Raw genomic sequence first — 14,457 nt, forward strand, 5'->3', positions numbered from 1 at the left:
CTGTGCGGAGTTTGCATGTTCTCCCCGTGTCCGCGTGGGTTTCCTCCGGGTGTTCCGGTTTCCCCCACAGTCCAAAGACATGCAGGTTAGGTTAACTGGTGACTCTAAATTGACCATAGATGTGAATGGTTGTCTGTGTCTATGTGTCAGCCCTGTGATGACCTGGCGACTTGTCCAGGGTGTACCCCGCCTTTCGCCCGTAGTCAGCTGGGATAGGCTCCAGCTTGCCTGCGACCCTGTAGAACAGGATAAAGCGGCTACAGATGATGAGATGAGATGAGATAATTTTTTACTTCGAAAATGAAGAAATGAGGGCGGCACAGTGGTGTAGTGGTTAGCGCTGTCGCCTCACAGCAAGACGATCTGGGTTCGAGCCCCGTGGCCGGTGAGGGCCTTTCTGTGCGGAGTTTGCATGTTCTCCCCGTGTCCGCGTGGGTTTCCTCCGGGTGCTCCGGTTTCCCCCACAGTCCAAAGACATGCAGGTTAGGTTAACTGGTGACTCTAAATTGACCATAGGTGTGAATGGTTGTCTGTGTCTATGTGTCAGCCCTGTGATGACCTGGCGACTTGTCCAGGGTGTACCCCGCCTTTCGCCCGTAGTCAGCTGGGATAGGCTCCAGCTTGCCTGCGACCCTGTAGAACAGGATAAAGCGGCTAGAGATAATGAGATGAGATGAGATGATTTGAGATTATAAAACTGAACAGTCGTAGTCTGCGATAACTTCTGTGGACCACTGTTGTATCAACAGAACGGAATTCAGGAAGGTCAGAAAGGAACACGGCTCGAGAGATTAAACTGAGTGACGAACCAAAAGATGAGGTTTATGAAAAATATTCACATTTGTTCATTTCTAACCTGTATAGACCTTTGCGTAGCATTGTCAAATTGAGAGTAAGCGTATGAAACGTTTGATCTTTGCATACGACTTCAAATTTTTCGTGGTCATAGACATATACGATAAATGATTCCGATGTTCAAAATACATGCAAGTGAAGCGGAATGCTCTCTTCGCTCTGTGGCATGTAGAGATGGTGTAACAGACCGAACTAGCATGCTAGTTAGCTAACTAGCCAGCTAGTAGGACACCCAGTCACTTGTCTTTATATCAGAACTATCATTCTGTTCATGTAAGCCCAGGATTAAATATCTAACGTACCAGGAACAACCCCGTTGCTATCTATTTTCTGAAATGCCCCAGTCCTCTTTCTAGTAAAACGCCCCCACAACATGATGCTGCCATCCCCGTGCTTCACAGTTGGGAAAGTGTTCTTTGGATTAAAAGCCTCACCCTCTTCCGTCCATACATAATGCTGATCAACAGTTCAATTTTTGTTTCATCTGACCACATAGCACTCCTCCAAAAGGCTAGAGGAATTGATTGCTTGAAAACTTCAGTGTGGCTTTTTTATGTCAGTCTTGGGAATAGTGGCTTTTTCCTCGCACAACAGCCTTTCAGGCCACATCAACATAACCCTTTCACCACTGCAAACCACTATTCCCATCTCATTGTAGTAGGGAAACTCCTTCTGGAAAACGTTACGCAGTGGTGAAAAGGTTAATGGTTAATGGTGGATGTACCACCATTGGTACCTGATGCCTCTAAACCCTTCACTCATTCCTTTGTTGTTGCCTTGGGGTTCAGTTGAACCTTTTGGGCCAAAAGCCGTTCATTGCGGATCGTTAATTTGTGGCTCTTGTGAACGATGGAGTGTTGTGTGGTCCCAAGATTTTTATATTTACACACTATTGTTTGTACAGATGCTCATGGTACCATCAGTTGGTTGGAAATTGCTCCTAAGGAGGAACTGGACTTGTGGTGCTCTGTAATTTTTCCTGAGGTTTTGGCTGAGTTGCTTGCATTTTCCCATAGTATTACGGACAAAAGGGCACTGGCTCAAAAAGTAGGTCCTTGAACAGGCACAGGTTCTCAATTAACTCCTCATCTCATCTCATGCCGCTTTATCCTGTTCTACAGGGTCGCAGGCAAGCTGGAGCCTATCCCAGCTGACCACGGACGAAAGGCGGGGTACACCCTGGACAAGTCGCCAGGTCATCACAGGGCTGACACATAGACACAGACAACCATTCACACTCACATTCACACCTATGGTCAATTTAGAGTCACCAGTTAACCTAACCTGCATGTCTTTGGACTGTGGGGGAAACCAGAGCACCCGGAGGAAACCCACGCGGACACGGGGAGAACATGCAAACTCCGCACAGAAAGGCCCTCGCCGGCTACGGGGCTCGAACCCAGAACCTTCTTGCTGTGAGGCAACAGCGCTAACCACTACACCACCGTGCTGCCCCTCAATTAACTCCTAATTATGATAATTAGCCAATCAGAAGTTCTTCATATCATTACATCAATTTCTTGACTCTTCCAGACTGTTTAAAGGGACAGTCAACTTGGTGTGTTTTAACATTTGTTTCTGACACAGAGAATTAAAGCTAGACGGCCTTTCGATTTCATAAAATCGGTGAAATTTAGTTCCCTCAAAAATTTGGTCATTGTGATATATGTTTATTTCTGTAATATCTAAAAAAAAAACCCCGGGCCATTCTGTGGCTGGGAAGTTATTTAATTTGAGGAAATTCCCTAGCAAATAATGTTCATGAATTCACTCGCTTCACGCAGTCAAGCAGACAGAGGAAGTCCGTGTGCGCATGCGCAGGTTTACCACCTTCTTTTTCCTTCTCCTTCTTCTTTTGGGTTTTACGACAGCTGGCATCCACAGTGTGTTGCATTACTGCCACCTACAGGTTTACCTTGACCGTGTACTAACAGTTCCATCATTCTGTCGCTAAACGAACAGCTGATCACACCGAGGTGCTCGCTGACCGCCGATATTTATTAGTTTGGTCCTGCGTTTCCTTTCCTTCGCAACATAACGTCTTTTCTTCTCGCTTTCTGTGACTGTAGTCTGTCTTTCACGTTTCATTCGCACACTCATGTCCTCTGTTTTTCTCTCCTGTTTCAATTTTGTATCCCATAATGCCTTGCACGAACGGGGAAAGCCCACCACGTGATGCATGACGTAGTATCTTGAATTCAAAACAAAATCAAAGTCCTTCCCACGCCATGTGGTGCCGCCGATCTCCGTTTCACTCGGCCTCTCGCCTATTACATAGCTCAGGTTACAGTGGGGGGGGCTAGTCCTCTGGTAACCGCAAGAGTTTGACTCCCCACTCGCATCTGTATTGCAGTGTGCCTTGCCAGACGGCAGTAGGTACCATGTTTATGATGGTCTTTGGTATGACCTGACCGTGAGTAGAACTCGTGATCTCCTGATCGAGAGGCGGACACGCTAACCACTAGCGGTATAGTATCTTGAATTGGGTCATGGTGAAGCAGGAAAAAATAGCAGAGAATTTCGAGCCATGTGGCCCTCAATTCATTAATCGTTCCATTAAAAGAAAACTAATACAACTGGAAGTCTGTGATTCGAATTCAGTAGCTTTTGGTCCGTGAAACAAAAATAATGAGGCGTCAGGGAAAAATTCTTTTTATGACCTACAATTGAAAAATCTGAAAGACAGTCAACCTTTCAAGAAAGATTTTTCACGAAGTCGTACATATTTAAACTAAAATTGTAAATAAACTTTGTAGGTGTTTTTTATTATAGGGCGGCACAGTGGTGTAGTGGTTAGCGCTGTCGCCTCACAGCAAGAAGGTCCGGGTTCGAGCCCCGTGGCCGGCGAGGGCCTTTCTGTGCGGAGTTTGCATGTTGTCTGCGTGGGTTTCCTCTGGGTGCTCCGGTTTCCCCCACAGTCCAAAGACATGCAGGTTAGGTTAACTGGTGACTCTAATGCTGTGTTCACACTTATACCGGTACGAAAGTGGTATAACTGTATTGATACAAAGTATACCGGTACAGTTTAGTGCATCTGCCCACACTAGCGAGAAATGTTTGCGGTTTTCTTTCACGGAAGTTGAAATGCGCGTGCGCGAAATGTTTCCGTGGTTACCGAGTAACTTCCTTCCGAGAATATGGCGGATGAAACAACGTGTGTGTGCTTTTTGTTGTCAATGTACAGTCTGTATTTCTGGTGGTCATTTATTCAGTCGAATCATATAAAACGCGCGAGGCAGTTGAGAAAGAAACAAACGAATCTCCGTTCTTCACTATTTTATTCAGCGAAGACATCGATTGAGGTGTGTGACTTTGCGCATGCGCATTATATTTGTATCGATACAGAGCCGCTTCATCTGTCCACACTACAGCGAAGCGCTACAGTACCGATACTGTACCGATATGAAACCCATACATTTGTGGGTTTCGTACTGATACAGTTATACCGCTACGGTACCGGTATTGAGGTATTTCACCCACGTGACCAAGTCACGTGACGCAGCCATTTTGGACGGCACGCTTAAGTCCTTCAGTGCAAGGCGGTATGAGATGGTGGAGACCTTTGCACATTTTAACAAGAAAGTAAGCTGTGATTCGTATTAAATTGGATCTGTCTTTTATCACAAACACTGTACCCAGCCTTGGTATGGAGCCCCGTTTCTTTCTAGCCTCTGTTATTGCGTTTTATGTCTGATGTCTGCTACATGCAACCCTAGACAAATTAACACTGCCTTGTTTCACTGCTCGGATGGGTTAACAAACACTGACCCATTTACTTTTTGCTATATATTTTATCAAAATTGCGTTAACTGATAAACTAACCTGAAATGAAATGATCACTGCAAAGTCTGGAGTACTCTGTTGGCTCCCAATCCTGTCTCTTCACAGCTGCAATCCATTTGGCCCTCTTGTCTGGGTCAGTAGGAAACCGGTAGTGATGTGTCGGTCGCGAACGATCCGGTTCAAAGAGCCGGCTCTTTGAAGTGAACGGCGGGAGCCGGCTCTTCGGTGGGAGCCGAATTAGTTTTTTGTCCTTAGGTGCCTCAGAGAGAGAGACTTTCACAAAAAAAGTTGCTGTCCGATTGCGTCTTTGTGTTGTCTATTACCATTCAAAGGAAAAAAAGTAGCATGGTGTACACCTACTTTTTTTGGTTGGGGGGGTTGATGTCATTCACAGCTGCGAAAATACGAAAATTGGTGTAATGCTTAAAGCTGTGGAGCGCAGGGGAGAGGAGTCTGTGAGGCACCTGAGGAGGGGAAAATCAGCTGTGTATTTTATATTGGTAATATAACACAGTTTTGCATTATGTTTGTGAGAAAATAATTTATTAATTGGTAAGTAAGTTTTATTTCTATAGCTAGAACATTGTTACACTGCTATACTTTACAAAGCTTTACAATGGCTACAAAAACTAAAAAATAAAATGGAAAACATCCTATTGATAAACTATAAATAATAATGTAATTAATTAACTAGTTAATTGCAGCAATTAAATCAAAAATAAAATCTCAGGAGCCGTTTGGGAGCCGAAAGAGCCGGCTCCTTATAGTAAGAAGAGCCAAAAGAGCCGGCTCCCGAAAAAGAGCCGAAATTCCCATCACTAGAAACCGGTAAAAGGAGCGTCCTGCACGCTGTCCCTGTCTGTTGCGGCAGCCCACAGCACAACAAGCAAACACCATGGTTATTTATAGAGTGCTTACTGACAAATTAATCTACTCTAGGTGTCTGTAACGCGTTTTTTTTCAAGCTGGTTCTCCCTCTCTGTCTGCAGCGTTAGTATGTAGCTTGACGTTCAAAATGGCAGACACCGGGGCGTCACGTGACCCTGTGACGACAGGTGAAATACCTCAATAGTTGCTAGTGTGGACAGGTGTTGCGGTACGAAAGTAGTTTCGTATCGGTACAAAATCCCTAGTGTGGACAGAGTATAAATTGACTGTAGATGTGAGTGTGAGGCGGCACGGTGGTGTAGTGGTTAGCGCTGTCGCCTCACAGCAAGAAGGTCCGGGTTCGAGCCCCGGGGCCGGCGAGGGCCTTTCTGTGTGGAGTTTGCATGTTCTCCCCGTGTCCGCGTGGGTTTCCTCCGGGTGCTCCGGTTTCCCCCACAGTCCAAAGACATGCAGGTTAGGTTAACTGGTGACTCTAAATTGACCGTAGGTGTGAATGTGAGTGTGAATGGGTGTCTGTGTCTATGTGTCAGCCCTGTGATGACCTGGCGACTTGTCCAGGGTGTACCCCGCCTCTCGCCCGTAGTCAGCTGGGATAGGCTCCAGCTTGCCTGCGACCCTGTAGAAGGATAAAGCGGCTAGAGATAATGAGATGAGATGTGAGTGTGAATGGTTGTCTATGCTAAATTCATGAATTCAGTATTTTTAAAACCTAATAAAATTGGAAGTCTGTGATTCAAATTCTGTAGCTTTCGGTCCACCAAACAAAAATAATTGGGTGTCGGGGAAAATTCTTTATATGACACTTGAAAAATCTGAAAGGCAGTCTCGCTTTAAAGCGGAGATAAATCTGTCTCTCATCAATTGTTTTAAAATGACCTCTGAGGTGAGCAAAGCAGAAATGCAAGGTAACATGAAATGTGTGGAGTTGTGAAAAACTGGGATTGAATATTTTTAGACTGCATGTATATAAACTTCTTGCCTCAACTGTATATTTGAAACCCCTCCCAGGTGGTTAATCCATATTTCACTTTTGAATCAAGTCACTATTTATTTCGGATCTTTTGACGATTGTTATGCACGTGAATAATACATTTTTCAGTGATTGTAATGTTCGATTTTATAGTCTTGCTTCTTGTTTTCATCTACTCTGGCAGGCGCTAAAATAAAATATTCCTACTCCGAATAACAAGTGGCCGGACGTAAAATCTGGCAACACCGGAATTACACAATAAATCAGTTCTAATGTAAAATAATAGCAGACAGCTGTACATAATATGGTGATATACTTTACGCCCCCCCACAGAGACACATTGTGCAACATAGAAGCAATGAGTTTTCCTCACAGTCAGAGAATGGAAGCATTTTTGTGCAGTTTGCAAACACAAGCAACAAGATGGTGAGATATGTGAGTGATGGTGATCGTCACCCCATGCATTTTTATATGATTCCATAAAATGCTTTAAACCGTCAATCTCCTCAAGCATAAAAATGGAGCAATCTGAGAAATAATATTTGTATATAATAGTAAACCTTGTCAATTATAACAACTGTTTGACAGCTTCGACTAATACCAAGCTTTTTTATTAGGTCCTTCTGGATATATTGTCCTTATGAGGTTTTTTTTTTTTAATGGGGTACAGATGGCACAGACCAGATGACTTGCTGTTAGCAAAGCCCATGCCAGGATAAGTCACTGAAGAGGCTAATGTGTGTGTGTGGGGGGGACGACATTTGTATATCTTTGATACACCTTCTTACAGGAAATGTCACCATATCAATGATTAGGATGTTTTCTTATTGAAATAACGACAAATTTTGAATTTTATCATTAGCCTTAGTCTGTGGTGGTCATACAACAGATTCCATGTGAATGAACTGTTAATACAGACAAGATAATGCTGTGGTATAAAGGTGATTAGAACATCACAAGCTGTCAATCAAGATTACAGTTTCTTCTTCCCATAGCCAGCACGGGCTGTAAGGGCACCACTGATGACATTTTAACAGTCCATCATTGGCGTGTCTAGGGCATTTAAACTTGGCAGAGCCCATCCCTCTCCACACTTGATCAATGAACAATTTAGAGTAGCCAGTTAGCCGAACTGCATGTCTTTGGACGAAACCCACGCAGATACAGGGAGAACATGCAAACTTCACAGAGAAAGGCCCTTTGTAAGCCATGAGGTTCGAACCCGGAACCTTCTTGCTGTGAGGTAAGAGTGCTAACCACTGCGCCACCCGATTGCAGTTAGATAATAAAAAAACAAAAACCACCCTGGAAGAAATTAATATTCGCTTGCAAGTAACAAACAAGCCAAGGTTCTAGGCATGTCACGATATATCGTGTGACAATAAATCACAATACAAATTTGTGAAGATTGAATCGTGGAAATTAAAAGATGAACCGCAATTGTTATTAGGCTGCGTAATCTCTTAGTTTTTCCTAGCTGTAACTGTGTAGCTTAAGGCCTCTGCATGCTCTTGCAACAAAGCTTTTGCAGATAGCTTTTCGCAGACAGTTGTAATTTATCGTTGAGCGGGGAGCCAATAGACGTGCGCGATGTTATTCACCACCACAACGCAAGGGGGTGCGAAGTCACGAAATCGCTAGGAGTAGTTGGTGGGTGTGGTTAGTGGAGTGTTTTTCCTCCGGTTACTTATAATGACTAGAACTGGAGTCGTATAGATGTACGTACTTCCTCACTTCCTCGATCAACCGCTCTTCGTGCTGCTCCATCTTCGCTCGTGTTTTTAAAAATGGCGGTCGTGAAAACAAACTAAACCGGGAAAGTAGGGAAGCGGAAGTGCATGTACAGCGGATGAAGAGTGGACCAATCAGAGCCCTCTTGTCTGCGACGCTGTCTGCGGTGGTCACAATTTTTGGGAGGTGCACGCAGAGCGTCTGCAAAGGGGGGGGGGGGCTTCGCAGACGCCTTCTGCGACGCCATCTGCGAGGACTGGGTTGTCAGCATAAATTGGCCTTTAGACAGCAGAGTGTGGACTAACGTACAATAGAAGCAATGCACATGACATTACTGTAGGCAGAAGTAACACAGCTCAAAGAAAAGAGAAGCAAATGGAGGTAGTTGTTTAATGTTTAAGCTGACTACAGCCTTCACAAAAGTTCATAAATGGTTATTAAAAAAAGCCTCTTTGTTATTAACGTTTTCATTTTTAATAACAGGAATATTTTCATACATACCCTATTATACTTTACTCCAACCTTTACAAATGTGGGTCAATAATTATTGTTGGTTATGAAGAAAATGAAACAAAAGTATTTTTTATTGAAGAAAAACAATATTTATATTGATAAAGAACAGGAAAATATCCATCCATCTATTATCTGTAACCGTTTATCCTGTGTAGGGTCGCGGGCAAGCTGGAGTCTATCCCAGATGACTATGGGCGAGAGGCGGGGTACATCTTGGACAAGTCGCCAGGTCATCGCAGGGCTGACACATAGAGACAAACAACCATTCACGCTCACGTTCACACCTACGGTCAATTTGGAATCACCAATTAGCCTAACCTGCATGTCTTTGGACTGTGGGGGAAACCGGAGCACCCGGAGGAAACTCACGCAGACACGGGGAGAACGCCACACAGAAAGGCCCCCGTCGGCCACTGGGCTCGAACCCAGGATCTTCTTGCTATGAGGCGATAGTGCTAACCACTACACCACTGTGCTGCCCCCAACTTAATTGTATTTTGTAAATAGAAACGAAGTTAGAATTTGATGTCTGCAACACACTCAAAAAAAAGTTGGGACAGAGGCAAAGTAAGACTGAAAAGTTTCTAGGATATTCGAGTCACATCATTTTGGAAGATTCCACAATAAGCAGGTTAACTGGTCTCATGATTGGGTATCAAAGGAACATGCACCAAAGGCTCAGTCTTTGCAAGCAAGGATGGGTCATGGCTCACCCCTTTGTGCCAAAATTTGTGAGAGAATTGTTAATCAATTCAAAAAGACCATTTCTCAATGCAAGATTTTAGGTCTTTCAAAATCTACAGGACATAATATTTATTATGAAAAGATTCAGGGAATTCGGAGACATCTCAGTGCGTAAAGGGCAAGGGTCGGAAACCACTGTTGAATGTGCGTGACCTTTGAGCCCTCAGGCGGACTTCCTGAGAAACCGTCATGCTAATGTAACAAATATAACCACATGGGCCCGGGAGTACTTCGGAAAACCGTTGTCAGTTAACATAGTCTGCTGCTGCATCCAGAAATGCAACCTGAGACTGTATTACGCAAGGAGGAAGCCATTTATCAGTTCTATGCAGAAACCATGCCAATTTCTCTGGGTTCTCCAAACTCATCTCAGATGGACAGAAAGACAGTGGAAACGTGTGCTGTGGTCAGATGAGTCCACATTTCAGCTTGTTTTTGGGAAAACCAGACATTGAGTTTTCAGTGCCAAAGGTGAACACGACCATCCAGCTCATTACCAGATAAAGGTGCAAAAGCCAGTATCTGTGATGGTATGGGGGTACATCAGTGCCCATGGCATGGGTGACCTACATGTGTGTGAAGGTACCATTGATATATTGGGGCAAAAATTGGGATTCTAGAGAGATATATTCATCAAGGCAATGTCTCTTCTTGGGAAGTTCATGCTCATTTCAACAGGACAATCCCAGGCCTCTTTGTAGTCACAGAGTGCGTGTGCTTGACTGGCTTGCTGCTAGTCCGGATCTGTCTCCTATTGAGAATGTATGGCGCCTCATGAAGGAGAATCAGACAACGGTGACCACGGACTGTTGAGCAGCTGAAGTCTTGTATCAAGCAAGAATGGAAAAAAAAATCCAATTGTAGACAAAAAATAAATTTTAAAAAATCCAATTCTAACTTCATTTATATTTACAAAATACAATTAAGCTAGTCAGTAAAACTATTGAAAATCTTTTCTCTGTACCTTTGTCATTTCAATAAAGGTTCATATGAATTACAAATCACAGATTTTTGTTTTTATTGCATTTTGGAAAATATCTCAACTTTTCTGGAAATGGAGTTAGTCAATCAATGGATTCATTGCCTGACATCATGCTGACTGCTTTACTGCTCAGTTCTCTGATCACCAATGGATAGATGAATGAATGGATGGAGTGACTTGTAGACTGATGATTGACCAATAGATTTGTTTACCGATTCATTTAACTGTGTTTCAGCCTGAGAGAAGGATAAATGATTCATAAATGACAATTAAGTTTGGCAGGTTCATTGGTTGGTTGGTTGTTTAGCTGGTTTGTTGGCGGGTTGGTTGGTTGGTTGGTTGGTTTTTTGGAGACTCACCACATCGTAGTGTCCATGCTGTGCAGCCAGATGAAGGGGAATCTGTCCCTCATCTGATTGTGCGTTAACCGAAGAGCCTGATTTTAGTAACATCTTCATTGGTTCAGATCTCCCTTGCCATGCAGCATAGTGTAGAGGACGCATGCCTGAAACACACACAAAGATAACACACTCTCCAAATCTCCAACAGGACTCCATCATCCTTTACTAATATGAATCAAGTACATTAAATTCTTCTTGGCTGGGAGCAACAGGCACCAAAGCACATTACAATAACTCAGTCACTATCAGGTCTGTATCAATAAGAGACTGCACAAATTAAAAGTCAGCATGGGATGAGCAATGAGGCATGGGATGAGCCATTATAGTAAGTTAGTAAGCGTATAGTAAGCATATTTCTACAAGCTTTTAAGTGATGTTGCTATCTAAGTCAAGGAATTCCATCAGTCTGCAGGTTACGGTTACAAATGAAAACTAAAAACTTGACCGTAACATCTTGGGAGTAAATCGAGTTCAGAAATATTGTCACTCATGACTACTGGTGCAATCAGAAACAGAGACCCCTCAGACCAGAGCAACCTGAGGACTAACCCTGAAGGCGTCTAATGCAGGATGGCAATTTCTTTTCTTTTTTTTCCAATTTTCTCTTCGATTTGTTCACCTGCCAATTCCCATCCACCAGCCAGCTTCAACAGCGGCCAACTGGGAAAGGTGAAGGCTCTCACTTGCTTCCTCTGAGCCAGTAAAGGGCATCTTTTCAAACTGCTGCTCATGCTGCATCACAGGGCAGTGTAACACACTCAGATAAAAGTACCAACTACCATCTTCTGCATACATGAGCTCACATTAAATAGTGTCACTGTGAGTGACAGAGGAGAGACAGTATGCCATCCCTCCCACCCAATTTTCTCTCTGGGCCATGGATGGTTGTGGCATTGTCGGGATTTAGACTCTTGACCAGAGAGTGAACGCTAATCTGGTCACTGACCACCTGCAGTCCCATCAAAGACCCCCTGTTGTAAAACGTTATCAAAAATTCTCCTTTTTTTTCATTTTGGTTGGGCACCACCCGAACTGATGATCACATCATCAGCTTTTCTTCGGCTAGTCAGACACAAGGTACGCCTCCACTCTTGTCAGAGCGGTTAGGGGTTAGGTCCCTTGCTCAAGGGCACTTCAGCCAGTCCTGCTGGTCCAGGGAATCGAATCAGCGACCTTATGGTCCCAAAGCTGCTTAACCATTAAGCCATCGCTTCCCACATTGTTGAAACATTTTACTCCCGAGAAATAATGGGTGCTTTGCTTAGCTAGGCAGAAGAATCACTGGCTACCGATATCGCTTTTCCACAAGGGAGGTAAATAGAAAAGTGACGGTTAAAGCAAATGAGTAAAGAAAAAAATATATAAAAAAAGTAATAAGGAAATGAAAACAAAAATTTAATTTTTTGTTTTTAAAAGAAATCAAAGTAAAATATGTTTCATATTTGTATAGCTTAAGTTACGAATTATCAGTGTTGATGTGTATCATTTAGTTTATTATTTTACATCAGGATTTTCATTCATACCTTTTTGAATGCATTTCTATTTTACTGATTGAATACATTTATTATTTCATTTGCTTTCTATTCAGTTTTTTCCCCATTTTGTTATTTCAGTGAGGTCATCTACTGCGATACTCATTTATACTCACAAAGGACTAATTAGCTAATTTTTGCTTCACTAGCTGTTTGGTTGATGCAACCTCAGCAAACCCAGTTCTCAATATAGCACCAACCTTTCTGGTCCCTGATGTCCACCATGGCCTGAGAGTCCAGCAACAGAGAGATGAGCTCCAGGTTCCCATTGAGGGCAGCATGGTGGAGCGCAGAAAATCTGCAACACACACACACATATATATATATAGAAGAAGATGCGATAACAGCCAAACATGTGGAGTGCAGTACCCGAGAACTTTTTTTTCCTAGAGCTTTGTGATTTGTAAGATCCAGATGGTGGAAGTGAGCAGGAAATGAGGATGACAGGGAGTGAAAGAAGAAGATAAAAATATGTAGAACCAAAGGGCTTTGGTGGTGAAATCATTCGAGCAGAATAACACACACACACACACACACACACACACACACACATGCACACAATATCTCTAGAGACTGCATCACTGACTGTGCCCTTCATATGCTCAGATTAGTCAAAAAAGTTCCATATGCAGGTCAGTATGGATCAGTGTGGCTGTTTGTCTAACTTGGACCACATTAGCTGGTCCTTATTAGGTAACACTGGTGTGGGAAATAAGACCAGACCGGCGGACACTGACCGCTAATTTTCACATTTGTCCGTCTGTATTTCCGGATGGCCCATGAAAAACTGTAAAGATATAGGTCTGATCTACTTCTAATTTTCTTCCAAATGTTACACTGGGAGAATACATGATGTCGTAACACGGCCTGTGAAATGGGGGTCTCCGCGGGCCCGCTACGACCGTGGCTCGGCCCGTTATTCACCCTGGAGCCCCCGAAAAACTTTAACACAAGCCCTGGCTTGAGCCAACATTTAAAAGTTCGTAACCCGGCCACTGATGGCCCTCGGCCCACCAAACTTCCCAGGCACATCCCTCTCCCCGAGACCTTTCAAACGAGTCCAGGCTTGGCCCGATCCAATGTCAGGAGCAAGCACGGCTCGTGGAAAACTTTAACACGAGCCCTCGCTCCAGCCGCTCGCGTGCACAGGGATTTAAAAATTCATAACTCGGCCACCAAAGGTCCTAGCCCTGCTAAAATTTACAGGCACCTCCCTCTGCCTGAGTGGAACACTAAATAAGATGATAATAATACACTCGGCATTCACTGTTGTTTTTATTACACAATGCAGTTGAACTAGTGTTTTAGGGTTGACGGTATCTGATTGATCCAGTCAGTTGATTAAGAGTTCAGTTTACATGAAACTTTGCAGTATAGTATTTGGTTAAGTCCAAACTGCCAATCAGTGGTTATGCTGTTATCATCATGTGCATTTTTTTCATTCATAATGACAGAGTTACTTGGAATCTCGTTCTCAGAATTTTAACTCTATTCTGTAAGAATAGTTGTATTGTTAATTACTAAATTCCTTCTAGACTTATTATAAACATCGTATAAAAAATACTCACTGTTGGTATGATGTTTCATGAGTGTTATTATAGTACCGATATACAACCCCGATTCCAAAAAAGTTGGGACAAAGTACAAATTGTAAATAAAAATGGAATGCAATGATGTGGAAGTTTCAAAATTCCATATTTTATTCAGAATAGAACATAGATGACATATCAAATGTTTAAACTGAGAAAATGTATCATTTAAAGAGAAAAATTGGGTGATTTTAAATTTCATGACAACAACACATCTCAAAAAAGTTGGGACAAGGCCATGTTTACCACTGTGAGACATCCCCTTTTCTCTTTACAACAGTCTGTAAACGTCTGGGGACTGAGGAGACAAGTTGCTCAAGTTTAGGGATAGGAATGTTAACCCATTCTTGTCTAATGTAGGATTCGAGTTGCTCAACTGTCTTAGGTCTTTTTTGTCGTATCTTCCATTTAATGATGCGCCAAATGTTTTCTATGGGTGAAAGATCTGGACTGCAGACTGGCCAGTTCA

At 43.1% G+C, this 14,457-nt stretch overlaps 1 protein-coding gene across 7 annotated transcripts in view; it reads right to left on the bottom strand.

Annotated features, from left to right (window-relative positions):
- The window catches only part of caskin1 (CASK interacting protein 1), a 276,168-nt gene that overhangs the window by 68,126 nt on the left and 193,585 nt on the right, over positions 1 to 14,457 (bottom strand). For all 7 annotated transcript variants that reach the window (XM_060901306.1, XM_060901301.1, XM_060901305.1 and 4 more), the window contains exons 3-4: positions 12,600 to 12,697; positions 10,826 to 10,971 (exon numbers count right to left, since the gene is read on the bottom strand). In XM_060901306.1, the coding sequence (XP_060757289.1) occupies positions 10,826 to 10,971; positions 12,600 to 12,697 (244 nt within the window). The remainder of the gene's footprint in view (positions 1 to 10,825; positions 10,972 to 12,599; positions 12,698 to 14,457) is intronic.

Source organism: Neoarius graeffei, chromosome 20 (genome assembly GCF_027579695.1).
Source record: "Neoarius graeffei isolate fNeoGra1 chromosome 20, fNeoGra1.pri, whole genome shotgun sequence".
In the NCBI taxonomy this organism is placed as follows: Eukaryota; Metazoa; Chordata; class Actinopteri; order Siluriformes; family Ariidae; genus Neoarius; species Neoarius graeffei.